Source organism: Cucurbita pepo, chromosome 16, assembly GCF_057944985.1.
Source record: "Cucurbita pepo subsp. pepo isolate OVF chromosome 16, ASM5794498v1, whole genome shotgun sequence".
In the NCBI taxonomy this organism is placed as follows: Eukaryota; Viridiplantae; Streptophyta; class Magnoliopsida; order Cucurbitales; family Cucurbitaceae; genus Cucurbita; species Cucurbita pepo.
In genome coordinates this window covers 320,207-346,647 of record NC_141813.1, presented here as the reverse complement: position 1 = coordinate 346,647, position 26,441 = coordinate 320,207, and the positions used below count along the sequence as shown (strand labels likewise).

The following is a 26,441-nucleotide window of genomic DNA, read 5'->3' as shown; positions in this document are numbered from 1 at the left end:
AAGAAATAGTTTATAGTTGGTCTAGACTTGTATGAAGACATAAAATTGTAAGATTTATAGATTTAGTAGAATGATGCAGAAAATTTATTCGAATGTTTCGAGTTTGACTCAATGGACTCACACGAGTATAACTTGCACTTACAGTGAAGATTGTGAAAAGAGTTTTCAAAAGTGCTAACCACCCGAATAGTAAGATGTTCATGAGTATATGTGAAGATTAGTAAATTGTAATAACGTCTAATAGAAATTATTAGTTTGAGTACTATGATAACTTGAAGATATTAGTGTTCTACTCTATGTTATAATATGAGAAGGTTAGTATTCTATCTTACTCTTACTACTAAAGGTAAGAACCTGAGAATATTTTCTTCACTCATGGTTGAACTAACACTAGACTATCAATGTTCAGAGAGTAGATCTTGTAGTAGCTAAATATTTGAGAGTGGTAGGTCAACCAAATGTTTAGTGAGAACTGAGTTGTTATCCTAAAGAAAAACCATGTACTAAGGGGCGTTATCCCTAAAAAAAAAAAAACGTTAAAAGGAGACAACCAAAATACTTGTGAGTGTATACAGTTGGTACTAAGAAGCATGTACTAAGAAGCATGATAGTTTCCAGGGGTGTAATGATGTATTTTACAAATAAAGAAGGGAGACAAGTTATTGGAAGATGTTAGGAAATTATTAATGGGTCAACAAGTGAGAGTCAATGAAAAATGGTGGATGGATTATGAAAACCCAAAGACGATAGGGTTGTTGCAATCTCTAAGTATTTTAGAGTAGAAATAAGAAAATATAGTAATAGATTTCATCATAAGTTTATCAATAACTTTAAAAGAATGTATGGTGATAGGGATAACCATCGACACACTTGCCAAGTCTGTACCCTTCTTGTCAAGAAAGGATACCTATATTGTGGATAGTTGTGCACAACTATATATGAAGGATATTGTTAGACTGCTTGGATTGTCGAGGATCGGCACCCATGTTTCACATCCAACATCTACTATAGGCTTCAGAAAGCGTTGGGCACCCAATTGAATATAACACTACTTTTCACCAACAAACAAATGAATAGATTGAACGTCTGAGACCAACATTAAAAGACACCTTACGTGCCTGCATGTTGAATTTCTCAAGCAGTTGAGACTCTGAGTTGTACTTTATGGAGTTCGTCTATAGTAATAGTTTTCAATTAACAATTGGTATGACACCATTCAAGGCTCTGTATGGATAACTATACAAATCCTCAATATATTGGAATGGAATGGGTGGACGCGAGTTGCTAGGACCAAAGTTGGTTAAAGATACCAATAATGTTGTGTAGAAGATGATGATGAGGATGCACACAACCCATAGTAGACAGAAAAGTTATGTCGATGTAAGACATAGGAACCTAGAGTGTGAAGTAGGCGACGAGATATTCTTGAAGGTGACATTGATGAAAGGTGTTAGCATGAAGACAAGTTAAGCTCATGCTTCATCGAGCCCTTCAAAAGTTTGGATCGAATTGGACCGGTGGTGTATCGAATGGTCTTGCCACCATCCTTTCTACTACACTTAACATATTCCATGTGTTTATGCTTTGTAAGCACTTGATCAACCGCTCTAGAGAATGCTAGCCCGACCAAGAAAGGGGCTTAGAAGGTGTGTGAACCAACTGGTGAGCCCATACTCACACATGTGTGCCGTGTGTAGAATAGTAAATACACATCCAATTACTGACTTAGGATAGCCGCCTAAGAGAATATAAACTGAAAGAATAGATTCATTCATGATTGTATGTGTTTGCATCTAACTCCAATAATGGGATCACTTACTAAGTATTTTTTAAAATACTCAAGCCACGTGTTACTTCTATTTTAGATAAAAGCAATAAAAGCAAGGAACCCCTACTTCTATTTTAGATAAAAGCAAGGAACCCCTGTACGGTAGACATTGCAAGTCGAGACTATGACACATGCATAAGATGTATTTACTTCCCTAGACTTAGATTAGAATAGAGTGTTTGTACTTTTAATGTTAATTTATTTTATTTAGTATTTCATTATATTGTTTTAAAGACGTTTTTGAACATGTAAGTTCATGATGGTGTTTTATGCTGAACTTTCAAATGATTATTTCTGGACAAATGAGTACGTCATGTATACAATAGTGACTTTAGGTTAAGTAGAAATCTAGGGTCGTTATATATGTTATGAAAAGGAAAATAATCATCATATTTATCATGATGCTATGACGTTCGATATTCCTTCCGGTTGCCTGACAACAACACTAAAGACACAAGCCTGACTGACACGAGTCCTAAGGGGTGTGCAAACCACCTGGTAGGTCCACATTCGCACGTGGGCCGTATGTAGAATAGTAGATACACATACAATAACCCAAATTGGAAAACCACCTTAGAGAACACGGTAATAACCCAAACTGGAAAACCACCTTAGAGAACACGGTCTTAAATGATAGGTCTCATTCATGTTGCATATGTTTGCATTCCCTGACTCCAATAGTGGGGTTACTTATCGAGTATTTTTTAAAATACTCTCGCCTTATCCTATTCTTTTATTTCAGATAAAGGCAAGACACCCATATACGATTGACAGCGACATCACATCACATCAAAAGGCCATACAACCTGCCTAAGATCTGATGATTTTTGTAATTTACAATGATTTTTTTTGTGGTATTTTCGAAGTTCTTTGGAATGTTCAACTCTCTAAAGCCTTTCTTAGATGAAACTCTCCGAGGTTTTCTCTCTCCTTGCAAGCATCGGTTCCAATTTAGCAAAGAGGAATAGTACTCGAGAGAGTTTTTTCTCCAATTTTTTTCCATTCCAATGCTCATATCAGCTTCCTTTAATTCTCCAACAGAACCATCATCATTATATATACCAGATCAGGAAAATCCTTGTAAGAAGGAAGTACTAAATTGAAGCTAAAAACTTTTAATACATTATTCAAGAGCTGTTTGTCTCAAGAAATAACTTCCATGTTTTTTGATACATACATTTGGCGGTGATAAATGAATATGAGCTTCAGGATAAGAAAAATACTTGTATTTGGAATATCAAAGTCTTGCCATGAGATCCACTGTTGTTTAACACTGCGTTAATATCTCAGCTCCATCATCGGTTATTAAGATGGTATGTTCAAATTGTGCTGACAGACTTCCGTCTTCTGTTACGACAGTCCAGTTATCATCCCACATGACAGGATTTATGCTACCCATAGTTAGCATTGGCTCTGCACAAGAATAAAAAAATGTGCACAAAAGAAATCAACAATGGGGCAAGAAGAACGAAAGTATGAATTCTAACGTGCACAAAATATTGTACAATGTACATGCCAACAGCTTCTAACTGTGTTAAAAAAAAAAAAAAAAAAATTGCATCCTCGTGGCTTTAATGTTAATTTTGTAGTTGAAAAATATGCTAGGTCCTTGCAAGTTTGTGTTTAGGAAAATATTACACAATCCCTAGTTCAGTAACAGTAATAGTGCCTATTGGCGTATACATGGCAAGAAGGGCAAGAGAAGAAAGAAAGGTTAGTGTGCAAAATTGCATATGCTTAATCAAAACTAAATCATCCATTAAACAGAGGATTAATTTTTGAGAGCAAGGAGAGCATTGATGTGGTGAATTGAGACGTTGATTAAAAAAAAAAAAAAAAGTAGGAAAGTTGAATTTGCAGAATTGAGAGTTCGGACCGATCACTCAATTGAAACTATAACCGATTCACTCAATGAAAGTTGGTGTTCACATAATTCAAAAACCCAGAACTGAAACCTTAGCCTGAAGTGATTAGTTTTTCTCGCCAACATCCATAGGTTTTGAATGCCTAAATACTAGAACTTATACCACAAGAAATGTAGGCGATCATGATGCTATCAATTTAATGTTTTGGGATGATAACCTAAACCCAGATGCCAAGCTACAAATTTGAATAACGGAAGACGTTCTCAATTTCAAATAGAGAGCACTCTTTAATCTAAAACTTGAGCCCTCTTATACAAGACTGATCAAGGCTGACTTTCAAGCTGGAAGAATAAAGATGAGGTGACTTGGCTTTTGCTGGGATGAAATTTTTTATAGAAGCCCATAAGTGTAGCATTGAGCTCTAGGGATGATAGCATGGCAAGGAACAGGTTGGCAATTCTAGAAATTCTTCATTAAATATTGTTAAGTTCAGAAATGTTATCCAGCCGCCTTCACTCCTCAGGGTGGGCAATGGATGAGAAGATGCTTGGCTTGAAGTTTCCAAATTAGTGCCTATTTTCATAGGGTCAAGAGAGCTCTTGTTCCTTCTCATTAAAGTCCTTACTCTAAGCTTATGATGGGTGGATGTAACCTTCATGCATTTTTTGTAAGACCCATAAAATGGTTATGATCCTAAAAGAGCAAGGGTTTCTAATGGTAGCTGCTCAAAGGGATATAAACATTAGTTAACATAATACAGTTTGGAAAAGGCAAATACTGCAAAACATACACATTAATCTTTCATTCCTAAATGCTCATTTCTTGAGGAAAAAACTTCAGAGAAAGATCTTCAGAAATGTAAATCTAGCAGAATCTTTCTTATTGAATAAAGGTCCATGGAAGTGGATATACAGGCCAGCTACCGAGTAGAACAAAGATTAGTTCAGGTTGTTAAAGGAACAACCGGTAACCTACAACAAGAACAACTAAGCCAATCCAACTAATCAATCTGCCAAAGCAACAAATAAAATAACCAAGTACAACTGAACAAGAAGTTCTAACAACAATAACAAAAACTTAACAACATTAATAGTAATAGCTAATGGTTTTCCTTAACACTGTGGTATTACATTTTAATATTTATTAATAATTATTATAGAGGTTCTAACTTTTAAATGAGATAGTAAGTTTGGGGTGTTTCTCTTTTATCAAAGCAAGAGTAAAACGTATATCTTTTTATTAATTGAGGTGTTAAAACTTGTGTCATAAATTCACTAGATCTAGAAATTCTATATTTACCTCTCTCTCAAACACTTTCAACACAAGTAACTTTAATATTTTATTCACTCTCCTTTCTCATATTTCTCTCCTTTGCTATTTTAAGAGCAATTGGCCAAAAGAGGGGTAGTAATTGTTGTGGAGATTTGAGGCCAACCTTTCAATGTAGAGTTGTCAAGTTAGTGAATACATGCTGCACCCGTGGTAAATAAAGATTACTCTGAATGCCCGTGCATCAACCTAATAGTTTGCGTGTTTGTTTTTCAATATTTATTCTAATTTTATCTGTTACTTCTAGTTCCCCAACACTAGTAAATTAAGAATTATGGGACTTACATTGAAGTACCGTTACATAAACACTATGATCTTACATTTTCAGTCATCCAGATACATCTTAAATTACTAAAAAGCAATTGCACCTAGGTGCCCGAATGAAATCGGGTGGTTGATGAGTTAGTAGATTTTACCTGAGCAACAACAAAACATAGGACACAATTGACTTGAAACAGCAAAGATTGTTTTGAATTAGACGTAATGAGTCTTCGAAATTAATGGTGCAATTGGTGTTTCAGATAGATGGTAACTTCCATGATCGTAGTAATTGTTGTCCCTTGTTTTCCTTTGGTATAGGTTTTTCATTTTATGCATAAGTTTAATTTCAAGATTCAAGAGGAATATCCGTCTGATGCAGACTGAGGTTGTTTATGATGCATATGGTGGTAACAATCGGCAGCAGTTAGTGAGGCCAGGGTGTGTCTGAAGCTTGGACGCTCAATTTAAGATGGCAGAATTTCAACGGTTTTCTTCTCCTTTTTTATTTATTATAGTTCTGTTTTTTTTTTTTTTTTGGGGGGGGGGGGGGGGGGGGGGTTACACTTGTTACTCTGTTTTTTTTTTCCGAACAGAATTCCAGGCCAGGAAGAACAGTCTGGGACTGGGCGTCACAACTCCGATACACCAAACAATTTCCCTAGAAGTTTTCCCTTGACATATACACTAGAGGGGCTGGAGAAAAGGTTGGCAACGCACAGAATGGCAAGGGCAAGAAATATGTAGACTGATGATATTAGCAAACATAGAAGGTGGAGAAAAACATTTGGATTATTTGGGCTCTACTACTGAATTGATGGAGGACAGAAATAAAGATGAAGGATATAAGATTTCTTTGGTTCTAACTAAAATACAGATGGAAATAAAATTTATCATAATACTCAAATCCCAATGACTCGGATCATATTTGAAATATAATTGCAAGTGTAATTTCACTCAACCACTTTACATATGAATTTTTTATTCATAACTTTCGCATGCTGACGTTATTCGCATGTTGAAAGTAATCATCAGAGGAAAAAAATTGTAGATAAACATAATACACAGGAAGACTAAAACGAATGAAATATAATACCAATTGTAAAGGTTTGATTCGACACCATGCGCCCACCATCATTGTTCCCTGAAAAGAGCAAGAAATCTTTCTCAAGTATCTGACAATAATTTCCCTTTTTCATGTGATTGGTTAAATAATGCAAACACTTCCGTACAATGCAAAAGCAAATAAACTGAAGAGCAGGAAACCTTTTCTTGATCAAATTATAAAGAGGTCCATATAAGTCATTTATTTGTCATTTTATAATCATGTGCATAAAGAACATGTAAAGATCAAAACCATGTTAGATAAACCAGCATGACACAAAAACCACATTGTAAAAGCGAGCATCTAAAGAACAGAATAATTACTGAAGTGAAGAATAACTGGATCAGCATGAAACACACGTCCAACGCCATGGCCAACAAACTGTCGAACTACACCAAATCGATGCTTATCTGCATGGTCACTTGATTAGAGAAACAGAGAAAATTATGAGAAAGGAGATTTTCATTATTCCGCAAGATATCACATTATCTTAAATTAGTCTTGGACAGATGGACAAAACAATTCATTAACATCAACAGAATAAGTGCAGAGTTCTATCCAAGCATCTTATAACAATTATTCCTAAATACTATGCTTCAACACAATAATCCAATTAATGATTACCCTGCAATCACACAACCATATATGAGTGTGAAGCAAAATTTCTTTGAGATAAATTAGTTTAAATCTTAGCAACCACCTACCTAAGATATTATACCTAATTCAAACAATCCATTAGAGAAATGCACATAATTTGCTCCAACAATAGTTTTTCAAAAAATTAAAATTAAAAGTATTCAACCGTTAATAGGATTTGCTTAAGATTATTTCCTCGTCTATTCTGGGTATATTTTGCTATCTTTCCTTTCATATAGGTTTAGATTTACTGCTTCATTCTAGCTTTATGATTGAGTAATTTCTTGTATAAAGTTGAGAGTTTATCTGCCACTCAAGAAATAAGAAATTTCTTTTTGTCATACATAGCTTCATAGTATCAAAACCCTAGCTTCGTCGCCAAAACACTAACCGCTGTCACCAAACTAACCTTCCTCCCAAAGATGAGCCATTGCTCATCCCAAAGTCAAAACCCTTGTAGTTGTTGAAAACCCTCACAGTCGAAATCCTCACAAATCTACCTTTTGATGAAACCCTTGCATGTCACTGTTGTTGCCAACTTCAAATGAAGTTGCGACTATCTCCTTTGCGAAACGTCACAGATCTACTTCATTTTCGTCGTCCCCACCACAAAAATCATGGAGGCCTTTTTTTTTTGGGGGGGGGGGGGGGGGGGGGGGGGGGGGGGGTTTCATTTAGAATAAAAACCTCCTTTGTTGTTGTCATTGCCATCATCATCAGTCGTCGCCATGCACTTTCTTTTCACAATGACCTCACGTCTGTTTTTCCCCATTGCTCATTTCCTCTTCTTTTTTTTTTCTTTTTTTTTTTTTTTTTTTTTTTTCTTTTAAATCTTGTAAGGATCAGAATCGCAAAATATCATTTTCCCCTTCACTGAGAGCAACAGTATGCAAATAACATGCCACAAACTCCAAGGCCATAACTACCTTCAGAGTTCACAATCGTGATGATGTTCATGTACGGTCTGTGGATGAGAAGATTATATCACAGGTAAAGCATCTTATAACCCAAACTCGAGGATCCACAAGAACAATCAAGTTATGAGCTAGTTAATCAACTCCATGAGCACTAAGATTAGAGATAATTTTCTCCTACTTTCAACTATCAAAGAGATTTGGGATGCTGCTCAAGACACTGCCTCTAATCAAGAAAATGTTGTTGAACCCCTCCAATCGAGCCAACTCATTTGTCTCATTTCTTGAGTTAACTTTTCATTCAACGGCAAACGTTGGGTGTCATGAATACCCTTAATTACAAAATTAACTGTATAAGGAGTATCTCTTTTTTAGAAATATTTCTTAGCATTACACACCGTAGGACTTTAAAAGAACGGGTTGATTTCGAATTTACCGATGAATGTTATGAAAATAAGAAATCAACTTAGAATGGCTTTTCATTAAAAATAACCAAGTAACACGAGAATAATCGTCAACAAAGGTAAAAAAATACTGAAACCCTCTATGACTCAATAAGAGCACTAGCTCATGTATTGACTATTGGATACAAACTCATATGTTAAAACTTAGCAAACTAACATGACACATAATCTAACGAAACTAAAAACGACTATTTACCAAAAACATATGATCCTTTGTTGAGCGGACCATACTGCAGACAAATCCATTTTTTTGCATTCACAATTGGTTGATTTCGAATTTACCGATGAATGTTGTGAAAATAAGAAATCAACTTAGAATGGCTTTTCATTAAAAATAACCAAGTAACACGAGAATAATCGTCAACAAAGGTAAAAAAATACTGAAACCCTCTATGACTCAATAAGAGCACTAGCTCGTGTATTGACTATTGGATACAAACTCATATGTTAAAACTTAGCAAACTAACATGACACATAATCTAACGAAACTAAAAACGACTATTTACCAAAAACACATGATCCTTTGTTGAGCGGACCATACTGCAGACATCCATTTTTTTGCATTCACAAATGATCAAATTGAGGACGAGAGTCTTCAATATTGAGATAGACAAATGACCCAAATGGAAATATTCTTCAAAGGAAGGAGGCACTCTAGAGCATGTGATGGCGGCTAAGTGGACACTCTAGAGCATATGATGGCTATAGATACTTGTGGTTTAAAGATGCAGAGACCTTCAAATTCACGCCCACTACCAATAGTCTTCTTCGTTGTAAGATCCTAAACTAAGCATTAAGCAATGACCAGGAATGAATAAGATGCAAGAATTAAGATTGCAAGCGAATTTACTAATAGAGATCGAAAGATAACTGTGGTAAATTTAAACCAAACGACAATGAAATTGATTTGGTAAGATTCATTGCGTCAGACCCAAACTGGAGATGTAGTTTTTTCATCTATGGTAACATTAGGTGAAAAGGTAGACAAAAAAATTTTAAAAAGAAGATTAGGGAATAAATTGGGATTGCCTGTCATATGATTGGTAGCACCAAAGTCAATGGCTCATTTCAAAGTGGAGGAAGAAGGCATATAGAAGCGTTACAGTCTTTGTGATAGCAGTAACTGGAGTAGAATATAATGTCAATAATGACACTTGATATGGTTGAAATTTAGCAAACTCCTCTGCAGAAATCGTAATGAAATTTTCAAAGTTATGAGGAGTAGATGCACAGATACAACATGTCTAGACAGAAATCTCTGACCCAAACTCCAAAATCTAAGGTTCACAAAACCATAGGTTAACAAAAAAAAAAAAAAAAAAATCCCTAGGTTAACAAAAAAAATCCAATTAACCTAGCTCTCTATTGCCATGTAAATGCTAAAGGTTTGAGAGAATCAGAATACTCTATTCCATTCACTATATATACACATAGATAGATAGATATAGATAGATACACACAAGGGAAGGTAAAAAGACAATAAAAGACAACACTACTAAGGGAAGAGGAAATTCCGTCCAGGGGAACTACTTAACAAGCGGTTTCCAATAGCTGATAAAAGAACTTTGAATGTAAAGAGGCCCATCAAGAACCGTAAAGAATACAAAAAGAATCAAAATTAGGAAACTTATCTTGAAAATATAGATTTCGAGCCAAATCTGCCACAAAGAATCTATCATAGCATAGCAACCCAAAATCCTAGCTTTGCTTGACAAATTCAAAGCACTTATGCCTTCCACAAGCCAATCATCAATCCTCCGGAGAGGACAAGTCCCAATCCCTAACTTCTAAAAATTAAAGTTCAAGCCTGAAATGCAAACAAGCAATGGAGAAAAAAGTAGTTTATATCTTCCCCCTCTTTCAAGCATAATATGCACCCCAACTGAGAAAGAGCCCAAGACTTGAAACCTTTTTTCTGAATCATCTCGTCAGTATCAAGGCTTCTAAATGCCGAAGGACTGAAAAGTTCTACTTTCTGCGTCCATTTGCTTCTCCAAACCAACGCGGTCAAGGGGATTTTACCTTTCTAGTATTTCTAGAAACGCATATGCAGGCTGACTTCAAAGAATAACAACCTTAGCCCTCAAGGGGCCAAAAGGCTCGATCAGGCCATCCAACTCACTGAACCGAAGTCAAATTTTCTATTATCACCCCAACTATTTAGTTCCCTGTCAAAGAGACCCCATGTGTGGCCCAAATTCCAACTTTTTTGTTGTTGTCCCAACACTCAGAAATAGAAGCACCTTTTTTGCTAGAAATCACAGAAAAATCCGGAAAGCAATTCTGTAATGTATCTTGGTCAACCAAACTATCTTCCCAAAAATGGATTTGAACACCTGCATCAACTTTAAATTAAGTAAAACAAACAAAGAGCAGCAAACTTTTGGCAACATCGACCGAAGGTCTGGCTACCTTTCTCTTCTCATCATTCAACTGTGAGTATTAGCTCCATAAATGTAGAGATTACCTTCTTCCAGAGGGGATTTTCTTCTTGCGTGAATCTCCAGAGCCACCTAGCAAAGACATATTTCAATAATATAGCGAGCCCACACCCAACACCCCAATCAATGCGGGCAAAGTATTCCATTCCACATAAAGGCTCAACAATGTCATCAGTGTACTGGAGATGCGACATATTGACCATAGCTTCCCCAACTTGAAAAGCTTTTAAGATTCTGCTTTCCTGACAATCATGCAACACTCAGCTGAGAGCCTCCCTGATGATAGAAAGAGAGAGGAAGGGGGGCAAAGGATGGCCTTGCCTCAAACCTCTTACCGCTGAAATCTTTTCCCTAGGCTCACCATTAATCAAAACAGAGAAATTTTCAGTAGAAACCACCTCTTATCCGTTTTCTCCTCAAGCTATCAAAGCCTTTTAGCTTCAGAACAACATCAAGGAAGTGCCAATCGACTTTGTCCTAAGCCTTTTCAAGGTCCAACTTCAAAACATACCCCTATTGTTACTTAACGTCCAAATCTTCAACCACTTCTGAAGCTACAAGAATGGCATCTAGGATACCCACTGCAAAGGTTGTTTGACAATCGCTTATGGTGGAAGGGAGAACCTTCTTCAACCTCTAAGCAAGAGCTTTGGCAATAATTTTATAAAGAGAAGAAATCAGACTGATCGGACAATAAATAACTAACTTTGGAGGCTTTCCACAGAAGAATCTTCTTTGAATTGAACCTCAAGTAATTCTTTAACTCTTCCCCTCCCCATTAGTTCTACAGTAATAGATTGTGCTTCCTTACTCTATCACATTACATGTTTTCAAAGAAAAGCAAAGCCCAAAAGATGTCTTTATTGAATTAGAATATGTTCATATTTTGTGTTATTTTAACACAAACATGCTACCATTAATTGTAAAAGGAATCACATAGTAAAAAATAATCCTAAACCTTTTTCTCTATTGATAGGAAACAGAAAATATCATTAATATCTAAACCTTGAAACTACAATCATCAATAGTGTCGTATGGTTCAGCAGTACAAAGTGGGGTTTCTTACTGAATTATTTTGCCAATTTTCTTGAACTCCACTCCTGGTGCGCATATGGATATTGCTTTATCTAAGCATTCTTTAGTCACCTAAAGCAGTTATTGGAGAAAAAAATACAACTTATGCACACGAATCTTTGGAACAACTTATGCACAATTCAACTAATCTTATGAAACAACCACTCAAACCTACAATATTTGGTAATATTGAGCAGGATTTAATATCGTAAACCATATTTCCCATCATTTGGAACGTAAAACAAAGAAATTTGCCCAAAGGGTCTTGTCTTGCAATATGGCGGCAAGATGAAGCGAACTACCCAGTTAGAATCAAAGACACTCAGCATTTCAGCCAAACATAGTCATGAAATTAAACAATTTATGGCAGGTCAAACAGAAACCAGCGGTTGGAAATTTTCAGAATATAAAAAAACGATGAATGCAACCACATGAAGCCGGTACAGAAGAAATCACATTACCCATGTATGGAACCCATGGTGGACAGCATCTACACATTAAAACATATCATACTTGACTTTAACCAAACTTAACAAGGTAATTACGAAGTTCTATTATTTTCAGAAATTACTGTCCTATCATCCTAGCTCAGTATCACAAATCCTTCAATCCAAAAGGAAAAAAAACATGTAGTACCTATGTTGAAGGTAGGAGAAGTTCCAATTTACAATACTCACACTTATATGAAGTAAAGCCAGATTGGATCTTGCTGGACAAGAATTTAGCCAAATAAATTATAAAGTTCTAGACCGGTCCTTGTAGAAGACCAACAACTTTTTCCATTGAAATATTAACAATATATATATATATATATATATATAACTAGTGACGTATCAAAAGACAACAAGAACAACATAGCTATATCTAATTGTAATAGCTATATCTAATTGTAATAGCTACTCATTAACAAAAGTAGAAAGAAAAAGCTACCCGGACAAGTTTTCTGGCTTCATCATCAACATCTCCACAAAAGAAAGTTGTTGAAGTATCACCATGGTACCCCTACAAATTAGCAGGATAGCAGACATAGTTTTAATAGCTACAAATTTGTATTTCATTGAATAACACCAAAAAAATTATTAATGCTTCATTTGATAGATTCCCCACCTTTCTAGATGAGGTTTACATATCAATCTCCGGTGTAATGTGTGAAAACAAGTGTATGAATATCGCTCACGAGACATTTCACAATGGCCACCCATTAAACTAAACAATATATAATCATCATAAGCTATGGAACATTAAGATAGCTTCGAAGTCCTAGCAGTAAGGTTATTTCTTTAGAAGCCCAAGTCAAAAGGCCAATCATCTTCAAGAAAAATAAAATGAAAGATCAGAGACAATTTCATGGACACAAATACGTTGGACTTACTAGCTAATTGCTTTCCTAAACAATGGCCCAACCCAATAATATCTTTTAAGTCTTTATATCAGATCCTTATTAATGGGTTCATATGTATAGATAGCATTAAGACTTTTTACCTCTTTTTTCTGTCATTATAACGTCACTGGAGTGTATGGCAGTATGTTCTCTTTTACTTTGTATGAAATAATAATATACTAGAACCTGACCAAAGGTTGTCCTCATGAAACTTACTTCTTCCTTCAAGAAATCAAATCTTCAACAAAAGTCTCAAGGGTCTCGCACCTCAGTACAGCCCATGCATACCCTCAAAATTTGTTGCTCTATCAACATTTTATTTTTGTACTCATTTTGTTCAACTGCTCAAATACTTTTACTTCAGCTCCTGAGTTCGTCATCAACTGACTTTTTGGGATCAATTGGTATGGTTCATTGGTTCAATTGGCTCAATCGCCTTGAATAACTTGCTTTGCTCAATCGGTTTTTTCGTTCTGGTTGGTTTGCTCCTTTATTGCTCCTTTATTTCTCCATTTGTTCAATTGGTATCATCAGTTTTCTTTTCAAAAGAAAAAACACACTTCTCGAAAAAACTCATGTCATGCACATTGCTTCTTGGGGTGTGCCCCCTAGGTGCCCTCACCCAACATATTTATTTTTGCAGTTTTCCAATTTCCTTATGAAAAAATTTAAAAGTATTCTCCAAAATCCTCTTTTGCTCTAAACAATATCTTTGTTGGGCTCATGCAAGCAAATAGTTCCTTGTATAGCACTTTTCCTTTCTGCCCATTTACAATTACAGTTTTTTTATATCCATGTGTTCAAGCTCAAGCACCTCAGCTAATCTCATGAACAGGTATCTAATCCTACACATTTGATTACCAAACAACTCATAGAACTTTAATGTCCTCGGTAGAAAGCTACCATCGAGTTTGAATCATTTTTTTACGGTAACTTTTAGAGTGTATAAATTGGGTTGTAGTCCATTTACTTTGTAAGAAGAAATAATGTATTCACACCCCAGAATACATGAAAATGAAAGTACAAAGTACCGTTAGAATCTCACAAAAACTCCACAGTTGGCATGTATGGTAGGTAATGAGTTGTTGTCACCCTCCTTGGCAAATTTAAACTTAGCCTTTTGCCTCTAGCTAATAGTCTAACTTTTAGTAACCTCTTCAAACTCAACTTTCAGAGACAACATTTCCTCCCTTTGCTCAAAGCATAGGGAACCAACCTCTTCCAGTCTATTCAGCATGTTAATGCGATTTAGTAAATCCTGTTTCTTGATCTTCAAGTCTCCAAATACTTCAGGATTCGAAATTTTAAGTGACTTCTTCAAACAACAAGCTTACCCACAAAACGATAACCTTCCCATCTTCCTAGAGCCTCCACTGCCCACCAGAAGGGTAAAGAGGTTCCAAGAGTGGGATGAGACAGCCACATATTTTCAAATCTAAAGGGGGTTGGACCACACTTCCCTTTAAAAATATTATTGTTCCTCCACATATAAATTCTTTGCTCAACTTTATGTAATACCATTTTCTAAAAGGAGAGAACCTTAAGCATTGCCCCAAGAGCATGCTGGGTAGATTAATGGGAGAAGAGCTATTTTGCAGTTCCAAATATTTAACTATGGACATATCCGTATATGCAGTGTTCAACAACCACATACTTTGGAAGGTTAATTTTGAAGTTAGCTCTTAAAGGTTAATTTTAAGACCCATGGACATATGCATGCATGGTGTTCACCATAGACTTTGATAGGTTAATTGTGAGACCCAAGGTAGCTTTTAAGGTTTCAATGAGAAGGATTAGTTTTTTATCTTCAAGCCATCAAAAGGAGACATGAAAAGACCATCAGATCTATTGAAGAAATCATCTTGAGTTAAGGAATATTTGTGTAATTCCATCTTAAATTAGGAGATATTTGTGTAACCTCATTAAATAAGGGAAAAAATTGACCTCGAAGGATTAGCCTTAAGTTAAAGATATCTGTGTAATTTATAAGTTAGTATCCAAGCTGAGAATGAATGATACATATTACTTAGGGGGAGTGTCAAAGGATATTGGTGTAATCCCATCAAGTAAGGAAGTAGTTGGATTATTTAGATTTATTGTTACCCAACAGAGATTTATTTGATTTATCTTATCTTGTTAGCTATTATCTAGGGATTTATTTAGATTACCTAATATCTAGAGAATTTAGATCTATCAATTTAGATTTAGTCAGTCCTTCCTTATTAAAGATATATGTAATTCTTTGAAAATAAATAAGAAAAACAATAGTCTAATATAGACTTGAAACACTCTCCATTGTTACCTAGAATCTAAGGATTGATTTAGATCTATTGTTACTAGAGATTTATTTAGATTTTATTATTATTAGGGGTGTGAGAGCCCGTCTGGTGGGCCCATGCTCGCGCGTGGGGTGATGTGTAGAAAAGTACTACACACTCAACCTTGCCTAAACTGGAAAGCTGCCGAAGGCCATGCTCTCTTATGTTAAAAGGATAGGTCCCACCATATTGCATGTGTTTGCATTTTCCGCATTTTCCTACCCCCAATAGTGGGGATACTTACCGAATATTTCTTAAAATACTCAAGTCAGGTGCTACTCTTACATTTCAGGTAAAGTGTATGGCACTCGTGTACGGATTACAGCAGCGTCGCGATGAAGGCCATGGAATTAGTGTTAGGGTAGTTGCATTTTGTCTATTTTGTAGCCCTTAGGTTATACCAAAACATTGTTTTATTTTTTTCCATAGTTTTATTTAAATTTTTACATTACTTCTTTTCTATTGTTTTGTTTTAAAGCTTTTATTGCGAACATTTAAGTCCATGTCATCGTTTTTGAAATATTTTAAACGAATGGTTTCATACTTAAGAGTCAGGTCATGCATGTAGTGGCGGCTCTATTTCAATAGAAAAATAAGGTCGTTACATGTCGAAGGCAGGTATGCATCGCAGAGGAGTCCAAATCAAAACAAAAGGGAGCAGTTGTGGAAACTAGTGGATTTAATAATGAAGAGTTGAAAGATTGAAGATGTTCTTGGACTCGCTCAACAAACCATCAAATTCCAATACCTTAACTATCTCAAGTAAGTCTTGATTCAATTTTTGTATAAACCTTTAGAGATAAGTTAGGTTAACTCTTGGATTGTAGATTATGATGCAACTTATAAACCATGTCCAAGTAACCGAAAAATTACCGTCGCAAATGAAACCCGTCCTAGGAATAGACAATGTATTCATTTCTCAAACTCTTATACTAGAACCCGTCTTACATGTTCCAAAACTACCTAGTAGTCTCCTTTCCATACAAAAGCTTACCCATGAAAACCACTATAGTGTTATTTTCTCCTAATCATATTGTGTTTTTCAAGACGAATGATTGGACTTGCTAAAGAATTGAATGGCTTATACAACTTGCAATTACCTGAGAGAATAGTCAGCCCGGCACACCCGTGTCATTTCTTAGTTCCTCCAATAAATATGGGATTTGGTTACATCACTTTTTCCTTATTTAGGGTTTTGAGAATTATGTTTTCCAGATTTGTTTCAAGGACTATAAATCTCTTATTTTCAGTGTAATACATGTGAATTTGCCAAACATACTCGTTATCTTTTCTCATTAATCATGTACCAAGTATTTCTAATGCTCGTTGATTTCTCACATTAATTGATGATTGTACTCAGGTCACATAGCTATTCCTTTCAAACAAATATCAGATGTTAGCCATATATCTCTTGTTCTTTTCTCATTAATCAAAATGTACCAAGTGTTTCTAATGCTCGTTGATTTCTCACATTAATTGATGATTGTACTCAGGTCACATGGCTATTCCTTTCAAACAAATATCAGATGTAAGCAATATATCTCTTGTCTTCCACTTAATGATTCAGACCCAATTTGAGTCAAAATCAAAACACTTCGAACAGACAATGCTAGAGATTATTTCAATCAAACCTTATTCCCATTTTTCCCATCTCAAGGCATTATCCATGATTATTGTGTGTTATTATTACACCATACCAAAATGGAGTGGCTGAAACGAGAAATGGACACCTTTTAAACACACTACCTAAGCATTGCTTTTTCACATAAACATGTCAAAACTTACTAGGGAGAGGCAAACACACTACCTAAGCATTGCTTTTTCACATAAACATGCGAAAAACTTACTAGGGAGATGCAAGTTCTTACTACAACTCACATGATTATCGTCTCCAATCACATGTCCAAAATAATCTAAGCTCAATAGAAGTCCTCATCCAATTTCATTCTCACTTTCAAACATCAAATAGTCTCACACCTCACATATTTGGGTACACTGCCATTGTTCATGTTCACAATACTCCAAGAGGTAAACTTGATTTGAGAGCAATAAAATGTGTCTTTTTAGGATATTTCTCAACCACAATAGGGTACAAATATTACAACCCTACATAAATTGTTCTTCTCTGATACCTCTCTTCAGGGGAGAACATAGAGACTGAAGAGGGTCCCTAGGAAACTAATCGAACCCTTAGACACACTAAATAACCAGCCCACATAACCAATTATTGAGTCGATGCCTACTGCCGTTATTAAGTCCATACCTTATAACATTTCTAATGTCCACCCCTACTATCGTAGAGTTACCAACTGAACCATATGCTCCACCTCCATTGTCAAATCCGTTGTTCTCTCATGTATATGCAAGAAGAAAACTTATTTCAAAATCAATACAAGGCAAAACATCTGACTCTACTCAAAATGAGAATGTGACACAAGTACCAATAAATGATAGTCTCATAGCTCTTTGAAACCTATTAGAGAATGCACAAAACAACCCTTATACACCTATCAAACTTTTCTCTCTCGAAAGACTAACACCATCACACTAGAGTTTCACCGTGATCTAAACTCAATTGTTATACCTAACATTGTATCTAAAACTTTATCCAAAAGAGAATGGTAGGATGCTATGAGAGAAAAAATGCATACTCTACCATGAGAGAAAAAATGCATACTCTACCATGAGAGAAGAAATGCATACTCTAGAAAAGAATAACACATGGAAAGTTGTGGATAGGCCAAAAGAAAAAAAAACAAAAATCAGGTATAGGTGGCTTCTCAAAGTAAAGTACAAGGCTGATGGAACGTTGGAAAGGATAAAAGCAAGATTAGTACACTCAAACTTACGATATAGATTACCAAATGACATTTTGCCCAGTTGCAAAGATCAACATCGTAAGAATATTGTTACCCTTGCCAACTTAAATTGGCAACTCACATAGTATGATGTGAAGAATGCATTTCTTCATGGCAGTCTAGATGAGGAAATCTACATGAGCATTCCTCCACAATTTTGAAAGCTTAAGAGGTAAAGTAGGCAAATTAAGAAAGGTCTTGTATGGACTAAAAAAATACCAAAGGCTTGGTTCGAAAGATTCATAAAGGTGATGAAAGATTGTGGGTACAAGCAAAGCCAAGGAGATCACACTCTTTTTATCAAGTATTCAGAATCAAGGAGAGTTACAGAGTTTCCAGTGTATATAGATGACATCATAGTCACGGGAGGAGGAAAAAAAATTTGAACTCAGAAGAAAATTGATGGAGTTTGAGATCAAAGAACTTGGAAGGCTAAAATACTTCCTCAATGTTGAAGTAGCGTACTCAACTCAGGATATTTTCATATCACAATAGAAATATGTGATGGGTTTAATGATGGAAACAAGAAAAAGCGAATGTAACCCTACAACAATGCCAGTAGATCCACATCAAAAATTGGGAGAGTCAAAAGAAGAACCAACGATGAACAGAGAAATGTATCAGAGGCTAGTAGAAGGCTTACATATCTAGCTCACACTCAACCAGACATAGTATACTCAATGAGGGTAATTAGCCAATTCATGCATGATTCATGGGAGCCTCACCTTCGGGCAACATATAAAATATTACATTACTTAAAAGGAACTTTAGGAAAATGAATTTATATCCAAACTGAACAATTCCCTTGCACTGGAAGCTTACACTGACGCAGACTATGTTAGATCAATAGTGGGCAAAAGATCTACTACAGGACATTGTACTTTTCTTGGAGGTAGTTTGGTAACATGGAGAAGCAAAAAGCAAAATGTGGTGGCTAGAACATCTGCCAAATCAAAATTTTGAGCTATTGCACAAAGGCCATGTGAATTCTTATGGTTGAAGATAATCCTTGATGACTTACAAATTAAGGGAGAAAGTCCAATAAAGTTGTACAACGACAACAAACTAGCTATCAATATTACACATAATCCTATCCACATGTACCTCTCAAAAAATTAATATGAAAAGCAAGATAATTTACAAATACAATATACGAATTGAAGATGAGTAATATGTTTTGCCTACACCCACAAATTTTTCAATAATTGAAAGAACTTGTCAAAAGAGAAAACAGAAAGATAAGCTTATATAACTTTACATTCTCATGCATAGTGTATAAAATGAAAGGAACAGGTACACAAGGTCAAATAAAGGTCAGTATAAGATATTTAGAGCTTCAAATATGCATTCTTCTACTGTTGTTAAGACAAATTAAGCTCAGAGTTGCAAATCCTTACATTTAAATAGACGGTAACATCTATATTGATAATATCACCATCCTGGAAAAAAAAAAAAAAAAAGATCATGACATCTCAATTCATCATCATAAAACAAGCAATTGATTTACAATAAATGTTATTAATGTTACTAAGAAATCAAAGAGAAGACCTCAAGAACTCGGGAATCTGGTATTCCATGGCAAATGCATTCATTCACTGACGTGCATACACTCTTCGGAAAGCCACCATAACCCAGAGGTGATGGATAGGCTCCATTATCAATTATCATTTGGTGAACAGCCTTGTCAATATCATCAGTCATAATACCTGGCTGCCAATAGAAGCAAGAACCAAAATTTTGCAATAAAATATAGTGGCGATTCATAAATGGGTACATCATGGACTGATAAACACAAGTAGTTTAAACATAATAACAGAAAGAATAGCTACATTTAAGTTGTTTTTTCTTGGATAGGAAACATGTAAATGAAAAAATGGAATTACAAAAGGAAGTACTGATATGAGCCGAACTTGATCAAAAGTTGCACTCTTCATTTTACCAATATAAAAAGAGACGGAGTAAATGACAACATTTCTTCATGGCTAAAAGCTCAATGTGAAGAATTAAGACATGCTCATTTCCGAACCTCATCATTTCAAAAACAACTCCATTCCTCATTCTCAAAACATCCCAAAAAAATAGGTTGAGTAGCATTCGACCTTATGATCTTAGCCTCACCATTTGAAGGAACCAAAGATATTTAGGCAAGGAGCTCCACCACAGAGAGTGCAGGAACTGACATTACATGCCACATTCAGTATTAACAAAGTGCCAATGAATAAACAGATGATCTAAATGCTTTCCTCCTTTTTCAGAAAGAACACACCTTAAATGATTGAGAAACATGACGCATGGAGGATACCTCTTTTGAAATTTTTCATGCATTGACTTCAACTGTCCAGATAACAAATATTCTTATTGGGAATATTCAATGTCAAAATTTATTTGATAAAACTTGGAGGAAGCACAAGGCTTCTTTCCACTGTTCTATAAAGGCATGTTTTTGGAGAAAAGTAAGAGATTGAGGGCTTTTGGGGAATGATGTAGTTTCAGCTCTTTGTTAGGCTACTTCGCTTGAAAGGAGCAAAAAAAATTTTAAATAATAAATAAGTAAAAAGATCAGAGGTTTGGAATCATTTGGGACAGGTTTCATTATTTAACTTTGTTTGCCAACATATGTACATTTGTTAAGATTTTTGCCTTCCTTTTGCCCCAATGCAATCTAGATGGTCACATTATATGTAAATTCATGTCAATATGCTCTCTAATATAGAGAAATGTCAATTAGACATGTAGAGTAGCAAGTATCATTTGAAAGTAGAAGAAAGTAGAGCAAATAGATACATATAATTTACCCCAGCACGAGAAATAATAAGCAGAAAAATACCTTTACTAATGTCCCTGCATATTCTAGAACTTGGGCTGCAAGCCTCCCAGAAGCTCTCATGCACTCTATACCCTTCTCATCATGAATCTCAGGTCCACTAGCAATTCCAGGTGGTCGCCTAGATTTGACATAAGGAGGCCTTGGTATATTGTCTGGAACAGGTCGAGGAGGAGAAACTTTTCCAGGTCTTAGACGTTTACGATTCATATTTTGCATCTCGTCCAAATTTCTATCAATTTCAATGAGAATGGTTCATTCAACACCTTTTGAAGATCAACATATTTTTGTACTTGAAATATGCTACAAGAAACAATAACGGACACAATTCTTTACGTATTGACTCCTTTAGAAACTGGATCACAAAGGCCACATCCAAATATATAGTCCCTAATGGAGAATTATACGCTACAGTGTGAGTGCAAGTGTAAATATGTAATAAGCACATATAAAGACATCTAAGATGTTAATAAAAATACTCATCCTAACACCCTTTCAACTATATGACCGTCGAATGTGTGGGGGAACATAACTTACATGTTTGTAACTACCAATTACCATCTGCACCGCACATTATGAAATGTACAACTTTCGTCACAGTATACCATTCGAAGTTCACAAATCACGAATATATAGAACTTACTGACGTGCGACTTTCCATGAGAATTAAGGAACAGTTTACATCCTCGGTTGTATAAGTGCAAAATACCGATTCCCATAAACGTAACTTTCAGAAAACGAGAGAACAAAACTATGGAGCTTTATACCTTCTATTGAAAAGGTTGGCCAAACCAGAAAGTGTCCTGGATAATTGCATTGAGACATGTTTGCCTCCTACAAAAGAATATACAGATTACCTCCATTTTACCCAGATTTTTCGCTCAAGATAAAAACACGAGCAGCCGAAAAATTGCAAGTGGTTTTCTTACATCACAATAACCAGGAAACTAGAACAGATTAGCACGAGAAAAAAAAACGCTCTAATTAATGAGTCATTCGATGTTGAACTTGGATTACAACCCCTTAACAGCAAATTATCACTGGAGAATAACGGGAAACAACAGGATTTTAAGGAATTGCTAACCGATTGGGTAAGAAGACAAGTACTCAGAAAGAACAAAGGAAAGATGTTGAAGCAAGAAGAGCAACATAGAACGGAAATGAACGAGGAAGGATAAAAGAATACCTGGATTATAGGCGAAGACTTGATGAACAGGCAGCCAAGAGTGAAGGAAATGGTTAGCACCAACTCCCAGAAAGGATGAGAAGAGTTTTGATTCTCCATACAAGGCTCCCACCATTTTTGCTTTCTTCCACAGTCCACACTCGGCCTCTGTCGCTGAAACGCCGAAACACTAAATAGACTTTTATCTTTTTATCATCCAATGCGCGTCTGATCAGCATGAGTACTTTAAAGAATGCTAACCTGCTCAGCTAGGTTTAGGTACGTGTGAGCCCGTCTCATGAACCCAAGCTCGCACGCATGGATACCTTTGAGCCCTACATTGTACACCTAATTCTTCTATTGAAATATACCCCGGCTAAATATATGACATGATCATTAAATGCAGAAAATTTTATTTAAAATATTTAAAAAATGATGTATTTGACTTGAACGTTTTTAATAAAAGCTTTAAAAAAACACAACTGAAATAAACCATGTGAAATTTAAATAAAACAAAGAAATAAAATAATGCATTGATCTAAAGGGCTACAAAATAGACTTAAATGCAACTACCCTAATTAGTTTCATGGCCTTCAACGCTCCGCCACCTTATCCATACACGGGTGCTTATCTTTACGTGAAATGTAAGAGTAATACATAGCTTGATTATTTTAAAAAAGTAATCAGTCCATTTGACAGCCACAAGATGTTCCTCCCTAGGTGCTTCCAGAAACCTACTCACATATCCAACCGAATAAGCAAGGTCAGGGCATGGCGTGTGTTTACCATATAGCATAGGCTCCCGAGAATGCTGCTGTAATTGGTGGAGTCGACTGTCGTTTTTGTGCCGACTTTCCTTAGTTGGAGTTGGGCTTCCATTGGCGTCCTTGTAGGGTTACTGTCCGCTAGCTCAGCTATGTCCAACAGCTTCTTTGCGTACGCACCTTGACAAATGGTGATGCCGGCAGTACTCTGTTGCACTTTGATGCCAAGGTAGTAGCTGAACACGCCGAGATCGCTCATCTTGAAGTTCTTTGACATCTCTCTCTTGAATCTTCCGAGGACTTCCATGTCGCCTCTAGTGATTATAAGGTCATCGACGTACACTCCCACGATCAGTCACTGGTCGCCGTGGCTGTGCGTGTACATGTCATGCTCAAAGGCACAACGCTTGAACTTCAGCGACAGTAGGATACTGTCGAGCTTCGCGTTCCAGGCTTCGTGGTGCTTGCCGAAGCCCATAGAGTGCCTTGTGCATGCGCAATACCTTGTCAGGGTTGTCGCTGTCCAGGAAGCCCGGTGGTTGTCGAACATAAATGGTCTCCTTCAGCTCTCCGTTGAGGAATGCGGATTTCATGTCCATGTGGTGTTTCTCCCAGGAATGATGTGCCGCGATTGCCAGCAATAGGTGGACAGATTCCAGCCTTGCCACCAGTGCGAACACCTCCTCGAAATCCACTCCTTGCTTCTCGACATAGCCCTTTGCCCAGATGGGCCTTGTGTTTTACAACTTCTCCCTCTTTGGTATTCTTCGTTACGCTTCAGTTTGAAGACCCCCTATGGCTCGGTGTCCCGGCGGCATGTCCTCCAGACTCCACGTCTTGTTCTCAGTGATGGACCCATCTCCTCCTACATTGTATTTGTTGACTCTGGCAATTCGGAGGACAATGTCGACGAAAAATAGGCCGAAGGTTTCTTCGAAAGAAAAATTAGCGGAAGTAAAAGGAGAGAGGGAGAGAGATTCACTCACATTTTGCTGAAGACTCGATGTCCTATTTTACTTCAGTTGAACGGTTTAAATAACAAATCTAATTACAAAAATAGAAAAACTAATTATACAAAAATAGAAGAAGTGGACGAAGACTTCGCCCAAATTGCCAAAACAATGGCCCCTAGAATCACGCTCCTCCATTCGCGTGAATTCAGATGTTTTACAAACCTAACTAAATAAGGCATGGCTTTTATTTAACAATCTTCTCCTAAAAGATGTACCTTATTATTTGAACTCCGATCTTTGAGCGTAGTTTTTCGAATTTCACCCGCGCCAGGGACTTGGTGAAAATGTCTCCAAGTTGTTTCTCTGTTCGGATGAAATCAATCTTGATGAGCCCTCGATCTGCACATTCTCGAATGTAGTGGAATCTGATTTTATGTGCTTGCTCCGGTCGTGCAAAACTGGATTTTTGATCAGGAAGATCGTAGCTTTGTTGTCTACGTATAGCATTGGTGGATCGCTTTCTCTCTCGATGAGTTCTTCCATTAGTCGTGCAAGCCAGATCCCTTGTGTTGCTGCCATCGAAGCGGCGATGTATTCTGCTTCGCATGAAGACAAAGCAACTACCTTCAGTTTTGTTGATTGCCAGCAGATCGCGCTGCCTGAGAGAAAGTAGATCATTCCGCTGGTGCTCTTACGATCATCAACGTCATCGACCATGTCACTATCACTGTAGCCGACCAGCTTAAGTTTCTCCTTTCCGCTCCCTACGCAATATCTTACACCCCAGCCTCTGGTTCCGGCTACATAGCGCAGGATGCGCTTGACAGCCACTAGATGCTCCTCCCTAGGTGCTTCCATAAACCTGCTCACATAGCCAACAGAATAAGCAAGATCAGGACGAGAGTTTACCAGATAGCACAGACTCCCGACAATGCTGCGGTAATTGGTGGAGTCGACTGTCGTCGTAGTGCCGGCCTTCCTTACTTGGAGTCGGGCCTCCATTGGCGTCCTGGTAGGATTACTGTCCACAAGCCCAGTTGTGTCCAGCAGCTTCTTCGCGTATGCACTTTGGCAGATGGAGATGCCGGAAGAGTTCTGTTGCACTTCGATGTCGAGGTAGTAGCTGAGCATGCCGAGATCGCTCATCTCGAAGTTTTTCGACATCTCCTTCTTGAACCTTCCGAGGACTCCCACGTCGCCTCCAGTGATTATGAGGTCGTCGACGTACACTCCCACGATCAGTCGCTTTTTGCCGTGGCTGTACGTGTACATGCCATGCTCAGAGGCACAACGTTTGAATTTCAGTGATAGTAGGGTACTGTCGAGCTTCGCGTTCCAGGCTCGTGGGGCTTGTCGAAGCCCGTAGAGTGCTTTGTGCAGGCGTAGTACCTTATTAGGGTTGTCGTTGTCCAGGAAGCCAGGTGGTTGTCGAACATAGATGGTCTCCTTCAACTCTCCGTTAAGGAAAGCAGACTTTACGTCCATATGGTGAACCTCCCAAGAGTAATGTGCCGCAATTGCCAACAAGAAACGAACGGATTCTAACCTTGCTACTGGCGCAAATACCTCTTCAAAGTCCACTCCTTGCTTCTGGACGTAGCTCTTCGCCACCAGATGAGCCTTGTGCTTCACAACTTCTTTTTCGTTGCGCTTCAGTTTGAAGACCCATTTGAGCCCTATAGCTCGGTGTCCCAGCGGCATATCCTCCAGACTCCACGTCTGGTTCTTGGGGATGGATGTCATCTCCTCCTGCATTGCCTTCCGCCAGCACGGGTTCCTGCATTGCCTTCCGCCAGCACGGGTTCTTTTCTGCTTCGGCGAAGGTGTTCGGTTCATCTGGCACTGATGGCATGTAGTTCGGCCACTTCTTCGAGCTTGCGCGCTGCCAGTCCAGGTGGTTCACCTCCCTCCCACTAGGTCATCCATCCTCCGGTACCTAGCCTCCAGATCAGTATCGTGATCGGCATCCAGGGTTGAATCCGCAGTCCGTGGTGTTGCGAATTCCACTGGTTCAGGTGGTGCACCTGCTGGCGGCGGTGACGTCTCCTGATGCTAGGCTCCTCCTTCTTCAGGCTCGGTGACGAGGTACTCCACCGTGAATTGATTTGGATTACGGTCTGCCTCGATCACGTCATTCCACTGCCAGAAGGTGCTTTCGTCGAAGACGACGTCGCGAGACACGTGAGCTCGCCCCCCTACAGGATCATAGAGTCTGTAGGACTTGCTCCCGGGTTCATAGCCGATGAAGGTCAGTTGTACCAGGC

At 37.3% G+C, this 26,441-nt stretch overlaps 1 protein-coding gene and 1 long non-coding RNA gene across 3 annotated transcripts; both read right to left on the bottom strand.

Annotated features, from left to right (window-relative positions):
• Nucleotides 1–2,894: 2,894 nt before the first annotated feature.
• MAP1D (methionine aminopeptidase 1D) lies at nucleotides 2,895–22,684 on the bottom strand. 2 transcript variants are annotated; one of them, XM_023657230.2, is made up of 10 exons: nucleotides 22,482–22,684; nucleotides 22,063–22,129; nucleotides 21,299–21,527; nucleotides 20,020–20,181; nucleotides 19,869–19,910; nucleotides 12,845–12,916; nucleotides 11,907–11,986; nucleotides 6,709–6,806; nucleotides 6,377–6,424; nucleotides 2,895–3,241 (listed from the first exon to the last, which is right to left on the bottom strand). In XM_023657230.2, the coding sequence occupies exons 1-10, from the start codon at nucleotides 22,594–22,596 to the stop codon at nucleotides 3,096–3,098; spliced, it is 1,059 nt and encodes a 352-aa protein (XP_023512998.2). In that variant the 5' UTR covers nucleotides 22,597–22,684; the 3' UTR covers nucleotides 2,895–3,095. The 2 variants fall into 2 exon arrangements, with proteins under 2 accessions (XP_023512998.2, XP_086974576.1); XM_087118450.1 differs by lacking the exon at nucleotides 22,063–22,129 and having other exon boundaries at nucleotides 22,482–22,629.
• Nucleotides 7,679–11,899, bottom strand: LOC111777575 (uncharacterized). Its single transcript, XR_015412107.1, has 2 exons — nucleotides 10,812–11,899; nucleotides 7,679–10,735 (listed from the first exon to the last, which is right to left on the bottom strand). It is a non-coding gene; the product is annotated as an uncharacterized LOC111777575 (long non-coding RNA).
• Nucleotides 22,685–26,441: the final 3,757 nt, after the last annotated feature.

Coding starts and splice junctions, on each gene's coding strand:
- MAP1D (XM_023657230.2), bottom strand. CDS start 22,596: ATGGTGGGAGCCTTGTATGGAGAATCAAAACTCTTCTCATCCTTTCTG. Junction 21,528..22,062: donor GCCAACCTTTTCAATAGAAG/GTATAAAGCTCC, acceptor TGAAATTGATAG/AAATTTGGACGAGATGCAAA. Junction 19,911..20,019: donor CAGATTCCCGAGTTCTTGAG/GTCTTCTCTTTG, acceptor TTTTTTTTCCAG/GATGGTGATATTATCAATAT.